The sequence below is a fragment of the Gymnoscopelus microlampas genome, assembly GCF_963454915.1.
Source record: "Gymnoscopelus microlampas genome assembly, chromosome: 24".
NCBI classification, from domain to species: Eukaryota; Metazoa; Chordata; class Actinopteri; order Myctophiformes; family Myctophidae; genus Gymnoscopelus; species Gymnoscopelus microlampas.
The window spans coordinates 7,730,738-7,746,071 of record NC_139961.1 but is presented as its reverse complement, the minus strand read 5'-3'; the positions used below and the strand labels follow the sequence as shown (position 1 = coordinate 7,746,071).

The window sequence follows — 15,334 nt, the reverse complement described above, 5'->3', positions numbered from 1 at the left end:
CAGGAAACACTACCCTTCCTCTTTGTCTGGCTTACTTGTTGTTAACTAGTTGTACGAACTCTTGTTTTATTGTTGTACTGTTTTATTGGATCTTATTTAGTCGATACACTTTTCGTATTAGCTCGTGCTCATTTGATTTTGCTATTTTGTCTCATCTGTTTAAGAAAGTAGGTAGCTGATATATAGCACTTTTACCTTAGCGCTAGGTATACTCTTGGTTGCTTGTTTTTGCAGGAAATGCACTTAAGACTTCTGGTGATCAGTAGTTTTCGTTCCCTACCTATGTTGAATGCACTTATTGTAAGTCGCTTTGGATAAAAGCGTCTGCTAAATGACTGTACTGTAATGTAACGTAATGTAGCACCAATATATCATCAATCAGTGATCTTTTTGCCGGATTAGAAGTGGTTAAACATCTGGACATCGGCTGCATAATCGTCTTCTTCACAAAAGTGTTGTGAAAACACATCTCATTTTCGGCAACATGTTGCCAGCGTTGATCTGCCTGCCGCCCGTGACAGGAAGATGTAAATCGGCAAATTGGGCATCGCTCTCAACCTTTCTGTTTTAAACCATGTCTTCTCCTCTGCACACCACTTAACCCATTCGCTCCTGGAACGCATACTGTTATCATTTTAGATTTTTAGCTACATTATAACCATTATTTTATACTTTGGGCTGTTCCAAAATAGCAGATCTACAAGCTCATAGCGCAATCTGTTTTATTACATTTTTTATCGTGAACATTTTGTGCAAATCTTTGAATTTAGGCCTTTTTTTTTAAAGCAAACATTTTGAACTCAAATCTTTGATGTATTCTAAATCAGTTTTTATTAATATCAGTGGTTCTCAAACTTTTTTCATGTCAAGGACCCCCAAAATGACACTTATTTGTCCACGCCCCACCCCCATCTCAAAATATTTTGTTCCAGGGACCCCCAAGATTTTAGTTAAAAATGTACATACAGTATATAATATATAGTCAAAGATTTGCACACATTTTGACTTTTTTCCCCCAAAAATAGCAGATATAGCTTGAGCTTGTAGATCTGCTATTTTTCAATAGCCAAAGAAATCTTAAAAAGTGACACAGATGCGTTCCCGGATTGAACGGTTTAAAAAACACACATGGCGCCACAGACGGCACGCCAACACTCTCTGACGGCGGGCAGGAAGAGTCGCCTCATGATTTCAATGACAATTAAACAACAGCAGAACAGATAAGGAGAGCTTTAGCTGATTTGTTTCAGGCAGCCAAATCCCCTCTCATCAGACAAAATGGCATGGCAAATTGGATTTTCTACGCGGGGCTCGTAACTAAGCCCCCCCCCCACCACCCCCCCCCCCCTTCTTCTCCCACCACCACCAGCGTGGGATGACCGCCGTATCCCGTCGTCCACATCACTGCCAGGTATTAACCAGGCCCCCAGAGTTGCTGAGAAACATTGAAGCTGCCAGCCCCAGTGGCCAAAGCTGGAACTGCAGGCGGGGCGAAATACATGCACGAGCAAAAAATACTGAGATATTTATATATATAATATAATATAAATATGTAAACATATTATACATGAATACATATGCATTTACATAAATAAATAAATATGCATCTCGAGTGTATTTAATAAATATAAATGTAAACACGGGCTCGTTCATGGAGGTAGGTTGTGACGTAGGACGCAAAAGGTCCACTAGTGCGCATGCTCATAACTCTATGGTTGCTCGAAACGTCTCAAAAACGTCTCAATAATTCTACTTCCGGCAGGCTTCCGGGTGCTTCAAAACGCCACTGAGCACTTTCATTCAAATGAATAGCTGGGGGCGGGGCAACCCGCCCTCTAGTTATATTATACCTCTATGGTATTAACTCATTTTAGACCGGGGAGAAAAAATCTGTGTAATTTTTAAAATGTATTTGGCTATTCAAAAATAACAGATCTACAAGCTCGTAAGGCGGCACTACAAGCTTGTAGATCTGCTATTTCTTTTTGTATTTTTTTGGGTGCAAATCTTTGAATATATATATATTTTTAAAGTAAACATTTTTAACTCAAATATTTGCTCCTGAGGATTCTACAAATGTCTTCTAAATCCTAACAAGTTTTTTTTTAACCCAGAGGCTGATTCTAAAAACACTTTCTAAATCCTGACATGAGTTTTCTGAAAAACTTCAAATATATCTCAAAAAAACTACAACAAATGTATGTTGCTATATACTCTACATAGCAACAGGAACCCCAAAAGCGCTTCCCGTCCTGAAAGGTATAGTTACAAATAGGGGTTCCCGCCCAAAATGGGTTAACTTATGTCGCTATAATATCAGTGGTTCTCAAACTTTTTCATGTCAAGGATGAATGATATGTATTGGTCCACAGACCCCCATCTCAAAAGAAGCAAAGATTTGAGTTAAAATGTTATATATATATATATATATATATATATATATATATATATATATATATATATATATATATATATATATATATATATTCAAAGATTTGTACACATTTCCACGTTTTTTCCCCCCTCAAAAATAGCAGATATACAAGCTCATAGCGCTGCACCGAGTGCCGCGCTATGAGCTTGTAGATCTGCTATTTTTGAAAAATCGTAAAAATGTGTGCAAATCTTTGAATATATATATTTTTAAAGCGAACATTTTTAACTCAAATGTTTGCTTCTGGGGGGTCCCTGGAACAAAATATTTTGATGGGGGTCCGCGGCCAAATACATATAATTTTGGGGGTCCTTGACATGAAAAAGATTGAGCACCACTGATACAGAAACACACGTTTTTCAGAAAACTGTTGAGATTTAGGAGACATGTAGAATCGGCTTCAGGTCTTAATGGGTTAAGCTGGATGAATTCCATAGATAGAGCAACGCATGCAGGCAGCAGCGTGCTGAATAATAAATCAGAGCACCTGTTTCAACCAGGCCAACAGAGGAGAGACGCTGCTGTGCATTAAAACAGGTTTGACACACACTCACAACACACAAGGCCTCTCGGTACAGTCAGTTCTGTTCTCCATGTTCCTCCTTTTCCACCGTCATATTCCAGTGTTCCCTTTCAGGATAAGGCCCATGGTGCAATAGGGCAAGTGGAAGCTGGTGTTCCGCGTTACACAAGAGTGGCAGCATTATTTGGTGTCAGCCCTGGTACCGGCATTTACAAACTTAGGCCCACGTTCTGTGAGACTGGTGAAGTCAACAGGGAAGACAACAACCCAAGAAGACCGGTTTTATTGTCTCCGCCAGGCCGAAAGGCATGGCGAGAGAGTATGTTTTACCCTCCGTCCGTCCGTGTGTCCGTGTGTCCGTCCGTCCTGTCTGTGTGTTAGCAGCTAATCTCCGGCACCGTTGGCCCGGTCGCTCCGAAACTGTGCACACACACTCCCTGGATGCCAATTCAGAACCTCTGCCCCAATTTTTTCACATGGGCCTGTTATAGCGGCACCAGGAGGCCGATTTGTGCAAAACCCATTTTTTAACATTACTCCTACAGATTTTATCCAAACGTCATGCGAATCGGTACACAGTATCTCTATAGTCATGTGATCAACACGGATTTGTACGATTTCCCATATTCCATCCTCATTGCCTATGGTTGGCCTCCAAAGTTTGCAGGATTGGTCCGTTTTGAACAAAAAGCCTCAAACTATGCACACAGCTTGCGAAATTTCACACGCACATTCCCACTAGGCCGAGGAATAAATGCCACCCTTTTCACATTGGCCTGTTATAGCGCCACCAGCAGGTCTAATTTAGCAAAACACATTTTTGGAACAAAATGCCTCAATTCATGAATGCTGTGTCTGATTGCCGTGAAAGACCTAAGAAGAAATGGCACCCTTTTCACTTTGGCCTATCATAGCGCCACCAGGAGGCCAGAATAACGTACCTGACCTGGCGGAGACCTGTGCTCCGAGGAGCACTTTTTCTAGTTACATTTCAAGTGAACCTGTAACCATGTGACGACATGGGTACATGGGTAGTTGTCATATGGTTACAGGGTCACTTTTCATTCATAAAACCGTGTTTACGTACGTAAACATACGTTCCTCACCCTCGCTTCACTGAGGAACCATAGGTTTTCTTCCACAGATTTACAGGCAAGATTTTCACAACGGTACCAAAGACAGACGTCTAAACGTTGCAGGACCCATGCAGGCTCAGGTGCCAGTCACACACACCTGTGAATGGCACACACCTTGCCAGCAAGTGCATGGTACCAGGGCTGACACCAAATAATGCATAATCTGCGTTACGGAACACCAGCTTCACTTGCACCTATTGCACGGGCAAACGTGGCATCTTTCCATTGGGAGGCAGTATTGCTGCTAGGGGCATACACTAACTCAACAAAGTTGCTGAATGAATGCTCAGGTGCCAGGCACAGCAGGTGTGTGCTTCGTTAATGTTACTTGCATCAAGGCGTATTGTTGTGTTTCTGCATGAAATAGAACGACACCTAATCTAATAAGATTCCATCAAAGCCAAGATTTTTTACATGACCCTCTCTGTTATATGTTTACATAATATAACAATTTGGATTAAACTGATTGGATATATTTTTTGAATGAGAATCGTTTTTTTTTTGTAATCGTTTTTAATACAAAAATCACACCCAGTGTGAAGTGGGCGGTGTGTGGTCATCACAACATGACTCGCTTTAAAAAAAGGATAAATTACTTTTTTTAAAGTCCATACTGCTATTCATAGGGCTGCACATGTGTCATGTGTTTCGCTAGCCAATCACAGTCCTGAATTTGCAAAGTCAGCCAATCACATTACAGTTAGTGGTGATGACACTAGCTGTAATGTGATTGGCTGATATGAAAAAAGTATCGATTTGCATTAATAATGGAAGGGTTAGGGGGTACACAAATTTTTGGGTCGGTGTCCAAAACTCACTTATAGGGGGCGGCTACACCGCCCCAAAAATTAAAGATTTTGAATCGAAATCGTGAAGCCATTAAGAATCGGAAATCAAATTGTGAGATAGCAGACGAGTCACAGGGGTAAGGCAAGATAGGGCCTACAGTATGATAGACAAAGGGTGCGTTCAAAAATGCGCGCCGGGAGCGCACTCACGTATTAGTTTGTATTGGCCAGTGCTGTACAGCAGTGGTTTTCAACCTTTTTCGCGTCAAGGACCCCCAAATTGACCCATATTAGCCCAGGGACCACCATTTGAAAATATATGCCAGGGACTTCTTGGGGGTCCCAATCTACACTGTATCATCATCATCATCATCATCATCAGTGTTCATTTAACTCTGAGAGTGTACAAATGGAACCAAATGGACCCGTTAGGGTCCACTTGGTTCCATTTGAACACTCTCAGAGTTACAGACACATAAGGGCCAATTTGGTTCCTAACTTAATTTGTCCCTAGACAAATTAAGTTAGGAACCAAATTTAACGGGTCCATTTGGTTCCATTTGAACACTCTCAGAGTTACAGACACATAAGGGCCAATTTGGTTCCTAACTTAATTTGTCCCTAGACAAATTAAGTTAGGAACCAAATTTAACGGGTCCATTTGGTTCCATTTGTACACTCTCAGAGTTACAGACATATATAAGGGTCAATTTGGTTCCTAACTTAAATTTGTCTGGGGACCCCCCCGGAAACCCCTCAAGGACCACTGATGGTCCCCGGACCACTGGTTGAGAACCACTGCTGGACAGTAGCCTTATATCCGAACGCACCCAAAGTGAGAGCAACGCTTCCCTTCCACTGAACACAAAACACGGTTGTTTTTGCAGAAGTAGGAGTGAGGCTGACGCTATACTGTAGGTCAGGGGTAGGCAATTGAGATAAGCCTAGGGCCAATATCACTCCCAGACATTCCATCGCGGGCCGGGCCTCCCCGCGAACATGCACGCGCGCGCAGGGACCACCATCTTTTCAAATGGTGGTCCCTGGGCTAATATGTGTCAACATTTTTCGGGTCTAATTCGGGTCTAACTCGGTCTAATTCGGGTCTAATTTGGGTCTAATTCGGTTCTGTTTGACCAATATAAATCAACATTTTTTCCGGTTTAAATATCAGCACAGGCGATTTTTCTGGTGATTTTTTTTTTTCTTCTCCATTTTCCTCTAATCTAGCTATAAAATGTTATAAATCCTTTAAAATGCATCGTGTTTATGAGTGCATGATTTCAAAAGTGGGTTCAGGTTCTATGAAATAAGTATTTATAATTATTTTAACATTAATTTTTAACACTTTTCAGTAAATCATTCATACTGTATCTTTCTGTATTTGGATATAATAGATATAATAGCGGCCTATATGTGAGACTATCGGTCTGATACTGTATAAAAATAAAATCCCTCCCCCCAAAAAAAAATCAAAAAATATTTTTCTAAAAAAAAAAAAATTCAAAATTATCTCACGGGCCAGATATTATTTCTGGGGGGCCAATTTCGGCCCGCGGGCCGCCTATTGCCGACCCCTGCTGTAGGTACTGTAGATGATGGGGCCTGAGGGGGGCGTGGCAAGTGAGCTAATGAATATTTAATTGGGACGCTGAAGTCTCCTCTTTGGCCCGGGCTCCCAATATGCTTTTAGGATAAACATAGAATGAAACTGAGACGGGGCTCTTCCTCCGATAATGCAGGGCAGCCAGCCAGCCAGGCAAGCAGATCGGGACCCTCTCTCTCTCTCCTCACGCCTGGCTGGACGGTCGGTCGGTCGACGCGAACGCTCTCAAAAACCAATCAGCTAGATTGAGGAGGGACCACTTGTCTCGTGGAATGAGGGAGCACCCGGAGCAGCCTTCTCTTTGGTTTAACCCATTAAGACCATTAGCTTGTACTTTTTGGCTATTCAAAAATAACAGATCTACAAGCTCATGAGCTTGTAGATCTGCTATTTCTTTTGAAAAATCATGAACATTTGTGCAAATCTTTGAATATATATTTTCTAAAGCAAACATTTGTACCTCAAATCTTTGCTTCCGAGAGAAATGTCTAAATCCTTCTAAATGAAAAAGAAAACACTGCTATTATCAGTGGTTCTCAAACTTTTTCATGTCAAAGACCCCCAAACTGATATGTGTTTGGCCGCGGACCCCCATCTCAACATATGTTGTTCCAGGGACCCCCCCAAGAAGCAAAGATTTGAGTTAAAAATGTTCACTTTAAAAAAAAATATATATACACACATTCAAAGATTTGCACAAATTTTCACTACATTTCTAAAAAAAAAAAGCAGATCTACAAGCTCATAGAGCGGCACTCGGTGCCGCGCTATGAGCTTGTATATCTGATATTTTTGAATAGCCCAAAGTATTAACATAATGGCTAAAGTGGTTACACAGATGCGTTCCCTGTTTTTAATCGGTTAAGTACACCTCCTCCATCAGCGTTCACCCCTGTGTGAACCTGCTGTCCTGGACGGATTGTCTCATTCCGGTCTTCCTGTTGTTAGACATCAGAGACGGAAGCTGGTCTCATCAGCATGCTGCATCATGACTAACATCATTACTTCTTTATACTATAATAGAGTAGAGAAACACCCTCCAGTATGCTATAGTCCAGGGGACTTCAACGTGTTTCCCTTTAAGGCCTGGAACGCATCTGTGTCACGTTTTGATTTGAGCTCAAAAAGCATTATTTTACACGTTGGCTATTCAAAAATCGTGAAAACGTGTGCAAATCTTTGAATATATATTGTTTTAAAGCAAACATTTTCAACTCCAATCTTTACTCTTGGGGGGTCCCTGGAACAAAATATCTTAGATGGGGGTCCGCGGCCAAATACATATCATTTTGGGGGTCCTTGACATGACAAAGTTTGAGAACCACTGATATAGAAACGTACGTTTTTTTCAGAATACTGTTGGGATTTAGAAGACATTTGCAGAGTCGGCTTCAGGTCTTAATCGGTTAAGGCCAAGGACCCCTTAGCTGAGAGAGAGATGAAGCAGGGACCCCCACTACAACATGAAGGACCCCCTTAGCTGAGAGAGAGATGAAGCAGGGACCCCCACTACAACATGAAGGACCCCCTTAGCTGAGAGAGAGATGAAGCAAGGACCCCCACTACAACATGAAGGACCCCCTAAGCTGAGAGAGAGATGAAGCAGGGACCCCCACTACAACATGAAGGACCCCTTAGCTGAGAGAGAGATGAAGCGAGGTTGTTTGACAGAACTGTCAGTGTTGTGTATGTTTTATTGTTTGTTTGATTACACATTATCTCTTCTATTAATATGTTGGATTCATGTTAACGTGTATTTTAACAACTTAAACCCTCAATGTGCTGTGTGCTTGGTCTGCTCTTTTTTTCCTTGTACACCAAACCTCTTTGCCCCTGAAAATAGCCGATCTACAAGCTCACAACGCCTCGCAGCGCGAGGCGTTGTGAGCTTGTAGATCGGCTATTTTCGGCTAATGTTCCCCTCAGAATAGGGACGCTATAGGGTTGAAGTGGTTAATGTGTTGGCCGCCCTAGGGGTAACTCTGAGGACCCCCTAGGGGTCCCGGACCCCCTGTTGAAGGCCCCTGGTGTAGAGAAACGTACAGTATGAATGCTTCTCATAAAAGGGCTGTTGGCAAAAAACTAACCTAACTGGGGAGAAAAAAAGAGTATCAAGGCCCCCCTCATCCCTAAGTAACCACTTAAACCATATTATGGTTGACCACAGGGCGCTATACTTGGTCCGCACCACGTTTTCCCTCGACGCCAAATCTCTTCGCTGAAAATAGCCGATCTACAAGCTTGGTAACGCCGCGTTGTGAGCTTGTAGATCGGCTACTTTCGCTGAATGCGTTTGCCCCAGAGTATAGGGAGGGTCGCTAATATGTAACTTTGCCCTGTGTTTACATAACAAAATGATTATATACATTTTTACCCATCATTTTCCTCTATACCAGCAGATATCAGCCACAGAAGCAGTGTGTTGGTGTTTACCTGCAGAAACACACTGCCCTCTCGCTGTATTTTGTTTTTTTTTCACTGTTTGTTTTTGTTTTCCAACTTGTTTTTTCCAACCAAAACAAACGGCGAAAAACGTGAAAATACAGCCAGAGGGCAGTGTGTTTCTGCAGGTAGACACCACCACACTACTCCAGTGGCTGATAACTGTTGGTATTGAGGGAAGGCTTGGCAAAACATTGCATTTATTGTTGTTGTTAAGTAAACACAGGGAAAAGTTAATAGAAAAGTTATTACATAGACCTATGTATTCAACAGTGTGAGCAGAGGCTAACCCTTCTTCACAATCCATGTTGACAATAAGCTGGACCACAAAACCACGGAGCAAAACAATCCCGCTTTGTGACTTTAACCCATTGACACCTGGAACGCATCTGTGTCATTTTTTTTATTTGAGCTAAAAAAAACATTATTTTACACTTTGGCTATTCAAAAACAGCAGATCTACAAGCTCATAGCGCGGCACCGAGTGCCGCACTATGAGCTTGTAGATCTGCTATTTTTGAAAAAGCAAGACAATTTGTGCAAATTAATATATTTATATTCTTTTAAAGCGAACATTTTAACTCAAATCTTCTGCTTCTGGGGGGTCCCTGGAACAAAATATTTTGAGATGGGGGTCGGCGACCAAATACATATATTTTTGGGGGTCCTTGACGTGAAAAGGTTTGAGAACCACTGATGTAGAAACATGCGTTTTTCAGAAAAACTGATTTAGAAGACATTAGTAAGAATCGGCCTCAAGTCTTAGTGGGTTAACTTCCCTCCAATCATAGAGCGGAGTAGAGCTCACCCCTATGGTCTGATGATGATAACATAATCATAACTACTACACCACCATTATCTGGCTATATCCAGCTGGAAGCATGCACTCCAAATCTTCAGAAAGAAAAGTTTAGGAAATAGTCACACATTCCAGCCTCAAAATATATACATATATATACATATATTGTATGCCAAAAGTTTGAATTCTGTCTTCATTCAAGGCATGGAATCTGTTTCAATCTCTCCCATACTAAATCCACTGCAGACAAAGCAAACATCCCCGCTGTCAAAAAGCCTTATTAAAAATGGGTGGGGAGGGATAGTTTCAAGGCATTTACAATTCTACCAAGTCGGGCCTGAAAAATGTAGAAAGATTAGGACTGAGCCGAACGCTTTGAGCTCCAAAGCTTGCGTTTGGTTGGACTGGGGGCTTGAAACACATCCCAAATTCACATTTTGCATACTGTAGTTCAACTTGGGAGTGCTTAGCCTACTTATTTCTGCTTGTTTTATTTATACCACACCCTGTGTGGAAAATTACATGAAGTCCAGAGTTTATGCAATAGGAAAATGGATCTGAAGGAAATGTCATCCAGCCATCCTAGACATGAATTCAACACATTAACATAAAACACTGTCACCGTTTATGACCTATTTATTCATAATGTGCATTCATGATGACGCAGGAGAATTCGCAAAGCGTACTAAACGAGTTGCGGATTTTAATTAACCTCATGAACCCCCCTAGTGTCCCTATTCTGTGGCGAAAATAGCAGATCTACAAGTTCACAACACGTCACAACTAGCCTGGTTCCAGACGAATCTGCCTTTGCAAAATTGCCTTGCACTTTAGCCCTCGGCAGATTAGGTCTGGCCCCCCTCAATAGAGATTTCATTTCTCTCCCTCCGAAGTCGTGAGGGACCAATCAGAGCAATGTATCCAAATGTGGGCGGCCTTATCACTTTTTTGGTATCTTTTTGTAACCGCCCCTTGGAAAAAAATCTATCGCTGAGAGGGACCAGACTAATATCCACGCAGTGTGTCGTGTGATATTGTCTGGCCACGCGAGGCTACGTCACAACGCGACACGTTGTGAGCTTGTAGAGCGGCTATTTTTGGCAAAGATATTTGGTGTAGAGGGAGGAAACGAAACAAAAACATGAGGAACATTTTCGTGTCAAGGACTCCCAAATTGTGCTCTCTCGCTCACACTCTCACACTCTCACACACACACACACACACACACACACACACACACACACACACACACACACACACACACACACACACACACACACACACACACACACACACACACACACACACACACACACACACACACACACACACACACACACAAAATCTGAAAATGTTTTGTGCCAGGGACCACCAAAAGAGAACATTTTTCAAACGCTTTCAAGATTTTACAAGCTTGTGCTTTCCATGTGTATCTATCTGGCTTAAACGTTGTCTGATCACGGACGTGTCTTACAGTGCAGTGTGTCCATGATTTCCTGAGAGTACCTTTGAAATTTTGATTAGTTAGCCTACTTGTAACGAATATATCACATGATCGTCTCCCAAGTACATACACGGGGCAACTTTAGGCCTACGCTCAGCGGTGGAAAAAGTACTTTTTTAACCTAAAAAAAAGTATCAATACTGTATTGTAGAAATACTCGGTTACAAGTAAAAGTCCGGAATTCAAAATGTGCTTGAGTAAAAGTACAAAAGTAAATGTATTAAAATCTTTTGTAAATAGCAGATCAACAAGCTCACAACGCGTCGCATCATGTTCCGAGAGTCGATGTCATACCAGTAGTGTGCTATTTTCCAAAGAAGATTTTTGTTAACAACAAGGTCACATAATGTCATCCTTCATTCACGCGTTACTAAACTGGATGAGGGCACACCCAACCGACTGCACGCATCTAAACTTGTTTTCAAGGACCCAGAATGAAATATTTAACATACTATGTTGACTAAACTGTTAAAAAGAAAGAAAAATGCCAATGAAGTTTAAGAAATGGTCACAGCCCTATAAAATACTGAGCTGAACTAATAAGTGAATGTACTGTGAATGGGCTGGCTACTGTCAAGGCTGGCCCAGAAGCCAGAACAGAACACTGATCTCATAAGGTTATTGACATAGTGTTGGACTTGCTGTAGAGACATCATGGATTGATGTGTGATAAAGATGACATTCTGTCTGTGCATGAAGTGTTATTGTTTTTTTTTGCCTCTCACCACAGTGAGATTACAGGACTGGAGGCCATGGCCTTTTAAACCATTTAATTTCAAAGGACCATTATGTATGTGTAATGCACGGGATTCGAACCCGGGTCTCCCGCGTGGAAGGTCAACATCTTAAGGAATAGTAGTTCACCCCAAAAAATACTTTTTCTATCGGTTAGTCACCGCATGGACACTTGAATTCATGGATGTCTTTTGTTTTTGTCACATTCCTAAGCCAATGATTTGATGACCGGCAGCGGTCATCAAAGAGTCTCCTTTGAGTCTCCTACCGGAATCGCTGCCTACCGGTCCGCTGGTCATCAAATTATTGATGCGACAAAAACAAAAAAATATACAAAAAAAAGTCTCCATGAGGTGACTAATCGATAGAAAATAAGTATTTTTTGGGGTGAACTCTCCCTTTAACCACTAGCCCCTTGGCAGGGGGAGATGTTAGGCCTTTGGTCATCAGGCAAAGGCTCTGAGCCACTATACTGCTACACACTCATCCCCTCTTTTGACCTCCCTCCAACCGGCAAACCCCATCCGGGTCACGGCATCTTTGTAACGGCCGAGAATCAAACCCGGGTCTCTCACAAGCTATTTGTCATACAGGCCTGCAAGAGTCCCATTGATTCCTAACTAACAATCATTTACCTGGGACCTCCTCAAGGACCTCTCAGGGGGTCCCCGGACCACACTTTGAGAACCACTGTGAACAACGGGAGTGTATCTATGTTCCCCACTAACCCTAAACCCTAAAGGTAAGTGGGGAACATAGAACTCGGGGAACATAGGATCCGGGTAACCTAGAACCCAGGGTACATAGAAGCCGGGAAACATAGAACCCGGAGAACATAGAACCTGGGGGAACATAGAACCCGGAGAACATAGAACGTGGGGGAACATAGAACGTGGGGGAACATGGAACCCAGGAACATAGAACCTGGGGGAACACATAGGGATGACCTCCGGATCAACTCACCCACTGTGGCGATGTTGTCCAGGTCGTCCAGACAGAAGGTGCGGCTGTTGGGTGCCGTTTCCCCCGGGGTGGAGGAGGACACCACGACCACGGAGGAGTTGGCGCCGTTGCTTCTCCCGTCTTTCACGCCGTTCATCTCGTTGTTCAAACCGACCTTTGCTTTGGATGAGGCCATTTTTGTTTTGGGTTTGTTTTGGGTTTTTTTGGCTTCTTTTCAGGTTTTTTTTTTCTCTATCTCCCGTATACGTGGGAGGAGGGACTATAGGTTGTAGCTGACTACTTTGAGGACTGATTATCCACCATGACGCCAACAAATATCACCGGCTTTGCAAAAGAATGAGACTTTTTTTGGCAGCGGTGACAGTGACAGGAGCAGACCTGCTTTCAGTTCATGTTTCTTTGTCTGGGCTATTTCAGCAACCTCAGCATCAGGCTTCAGGTTTGGACTCGGACCCCGGGATAGCTCGGTACGGTATTGTAGGTTCGGTACTGTAAGTTCGGACTCAGACCTTGGGCTAGCTCGGTACTATAGGTTCGGTACTACGGGTTCAATACTACAGGTTCAGTACTATAGGTTTGATACTAAAGGTTCGAACTCGGACCCCGGGCTAGCTCGGTACTATAGATTCTGTACTGTAGTTTCGGACTCGAACCCCGGGCTAGCTCGGCACCATAGGTTCGATACTATGGGTTTGGTACCATAGGTTCAGTACTATAGGTTCGGACTCGGACCCTGGGCTAGCTCGGTACTTATAGGTTCCTCTTTTTAGGGTCAAGTCATTTACTTTTTTGCCTCATTCACATAAACACCATCAGACTCACATTGACCAGAACCCCGGCATTAGGGCGAACAAAAACATAAAAGCAAACGAACCCTGCAGCGCTATAGGCTATAACGGTGACAGCAGGTGTAAACTGTAAACCAATGTAAAAACGTTTAGCAGCCGGGGCTAACGCTAGCGGCTAACAACCCTACCCTCCTCGGTGGTTCAGTTTAACAGCATGTATGTCCCATAACGTTTAGTCGTGAATGTGGAGAAGTCGGTCAGTACGGAGCTATATAAACACGGTCTCAACGGGCGTCGTGTTGTGATGATGGAAGTGGTGGTTGTGTCCGTTCCTAGCCTCCATTGTTGTCCTGTCCATGGAGAGCCTCACCCAGCGCTCTCCCCTCTCTCTCTCTCTGTCTGCTCTCTCTGCGTCCTCTCTCCACACAGCACAGACCCGGAAGAGGAGCAGCACGGCACCCACTGTTGACAAACACACAGCCAATGGGAACGCAGCCCTGAAACATGACTGTCATACCGTGACAGTCATGGGCCCACTTGTTCCTGGTTTTTGATTTGTTTACATTTACAACTTTCACATGTACATAAACGTTCAAATTTCAAATATAAAGTGCTTACCCTCGAGCCACGGATGTAGCAAGGTGAGCCGGTCCACGATATGTACCCGTATCTCCCGTATTGTATTGTGTAAAAATAATTTTAATCTGATTAGTGGCCTTTTTTTTTTTCTTGTGTAATGTATCAGAGTGCAATACACCTCCCAACCGGTAGTGTCGCACAGTTGAAAGCATCGGAGAAAATGGCTGGTGATCGGATTAAAAAGCTTTTTATTGAACAATACGGAATATACAGGTACTTAGACATTGTGCAGCTCAACTTGTTACATCCATGGCTCGGGGGTCAGCACTTTATATTTGAAATTTGAACGTATATGTAGATGTAGCAGTTGTGAATGTAAAAAAAAATCGAAAACCAGGAACAAGTGGTTCCGTGACGCTTGTGACAGACGAGCGTCATGTGAACCATGGCTAATGGGAACGCAGCTCTGGCAAGGGAAGCCCAGAGCCGAGAGTTATGACACTGTAGCGTTGACTCAGTCTCCCATTAGTAAGAATATAATGCGGAAGTGCCCTGTCTATGTCAATGAGATAGTTCCTATGTTTGGAACTAGTAGCCCATGGCAGCCCGCTTTCCGGCGAGATCAGAGCGTGCCGTGACGTTACTCTCTTTCCTACACTTTGGGGAAGCCAAGCGAAGCTTGACCAATGGCGTGTCGGGGGAGGGGCGCGGCCATCCTCGAAGACCGTTAGTCTTGCCGAAGGGAGCAATACTTTGGCGCGCGCGCGCGCACACGCACAGATGGATACAGGATAGGTGGGCACTAGGGACATCTTAGCTCTGGTTCAGAGCGTTAGTGAGTTCCCTCTAACGCTCTGGAAGACCCCTCGCTCTGCGCATGTACAAGGAATTCCACTGTCCTGCCAGCGTTCAACTATAGTGAAAATAAACAAAACCATTTCGCTACTCACCGAAGCAAAGGCTGTTTTGTGTTGTTGAAAGTCTATTCTCGGAATGCGCAAGCCTCTCAGCACCCCACCTACTCTGTAAAATACACT

General features: G+C 43.2%; 1 protein-coding gene across 1 annotated transcript in view; it reads right to left on the bottom strand.

Moving 5' to 3' along the window:
* Positions 1–14,133, bottom strand: part of prkx (protein kinase X-linked) — a 69,909-nt gene extending 55,776 nt beyond the window's left edge. The window contains exon 1 of the mRNA XM_084051571.1: positions 12,931–14,133. Coding sequence (XP_083907697.1) covers positions 12,931–13,105 — 175 coding nt within the window. The 5' untranslated portion in view covers positions 13,106–14,133. The remainder of the gene's footprint in view (positions 1–12,930) is intronic.
* Between the last annotated feature and the right edge of the window lie 1,201 nt (positions 14,134–15,334).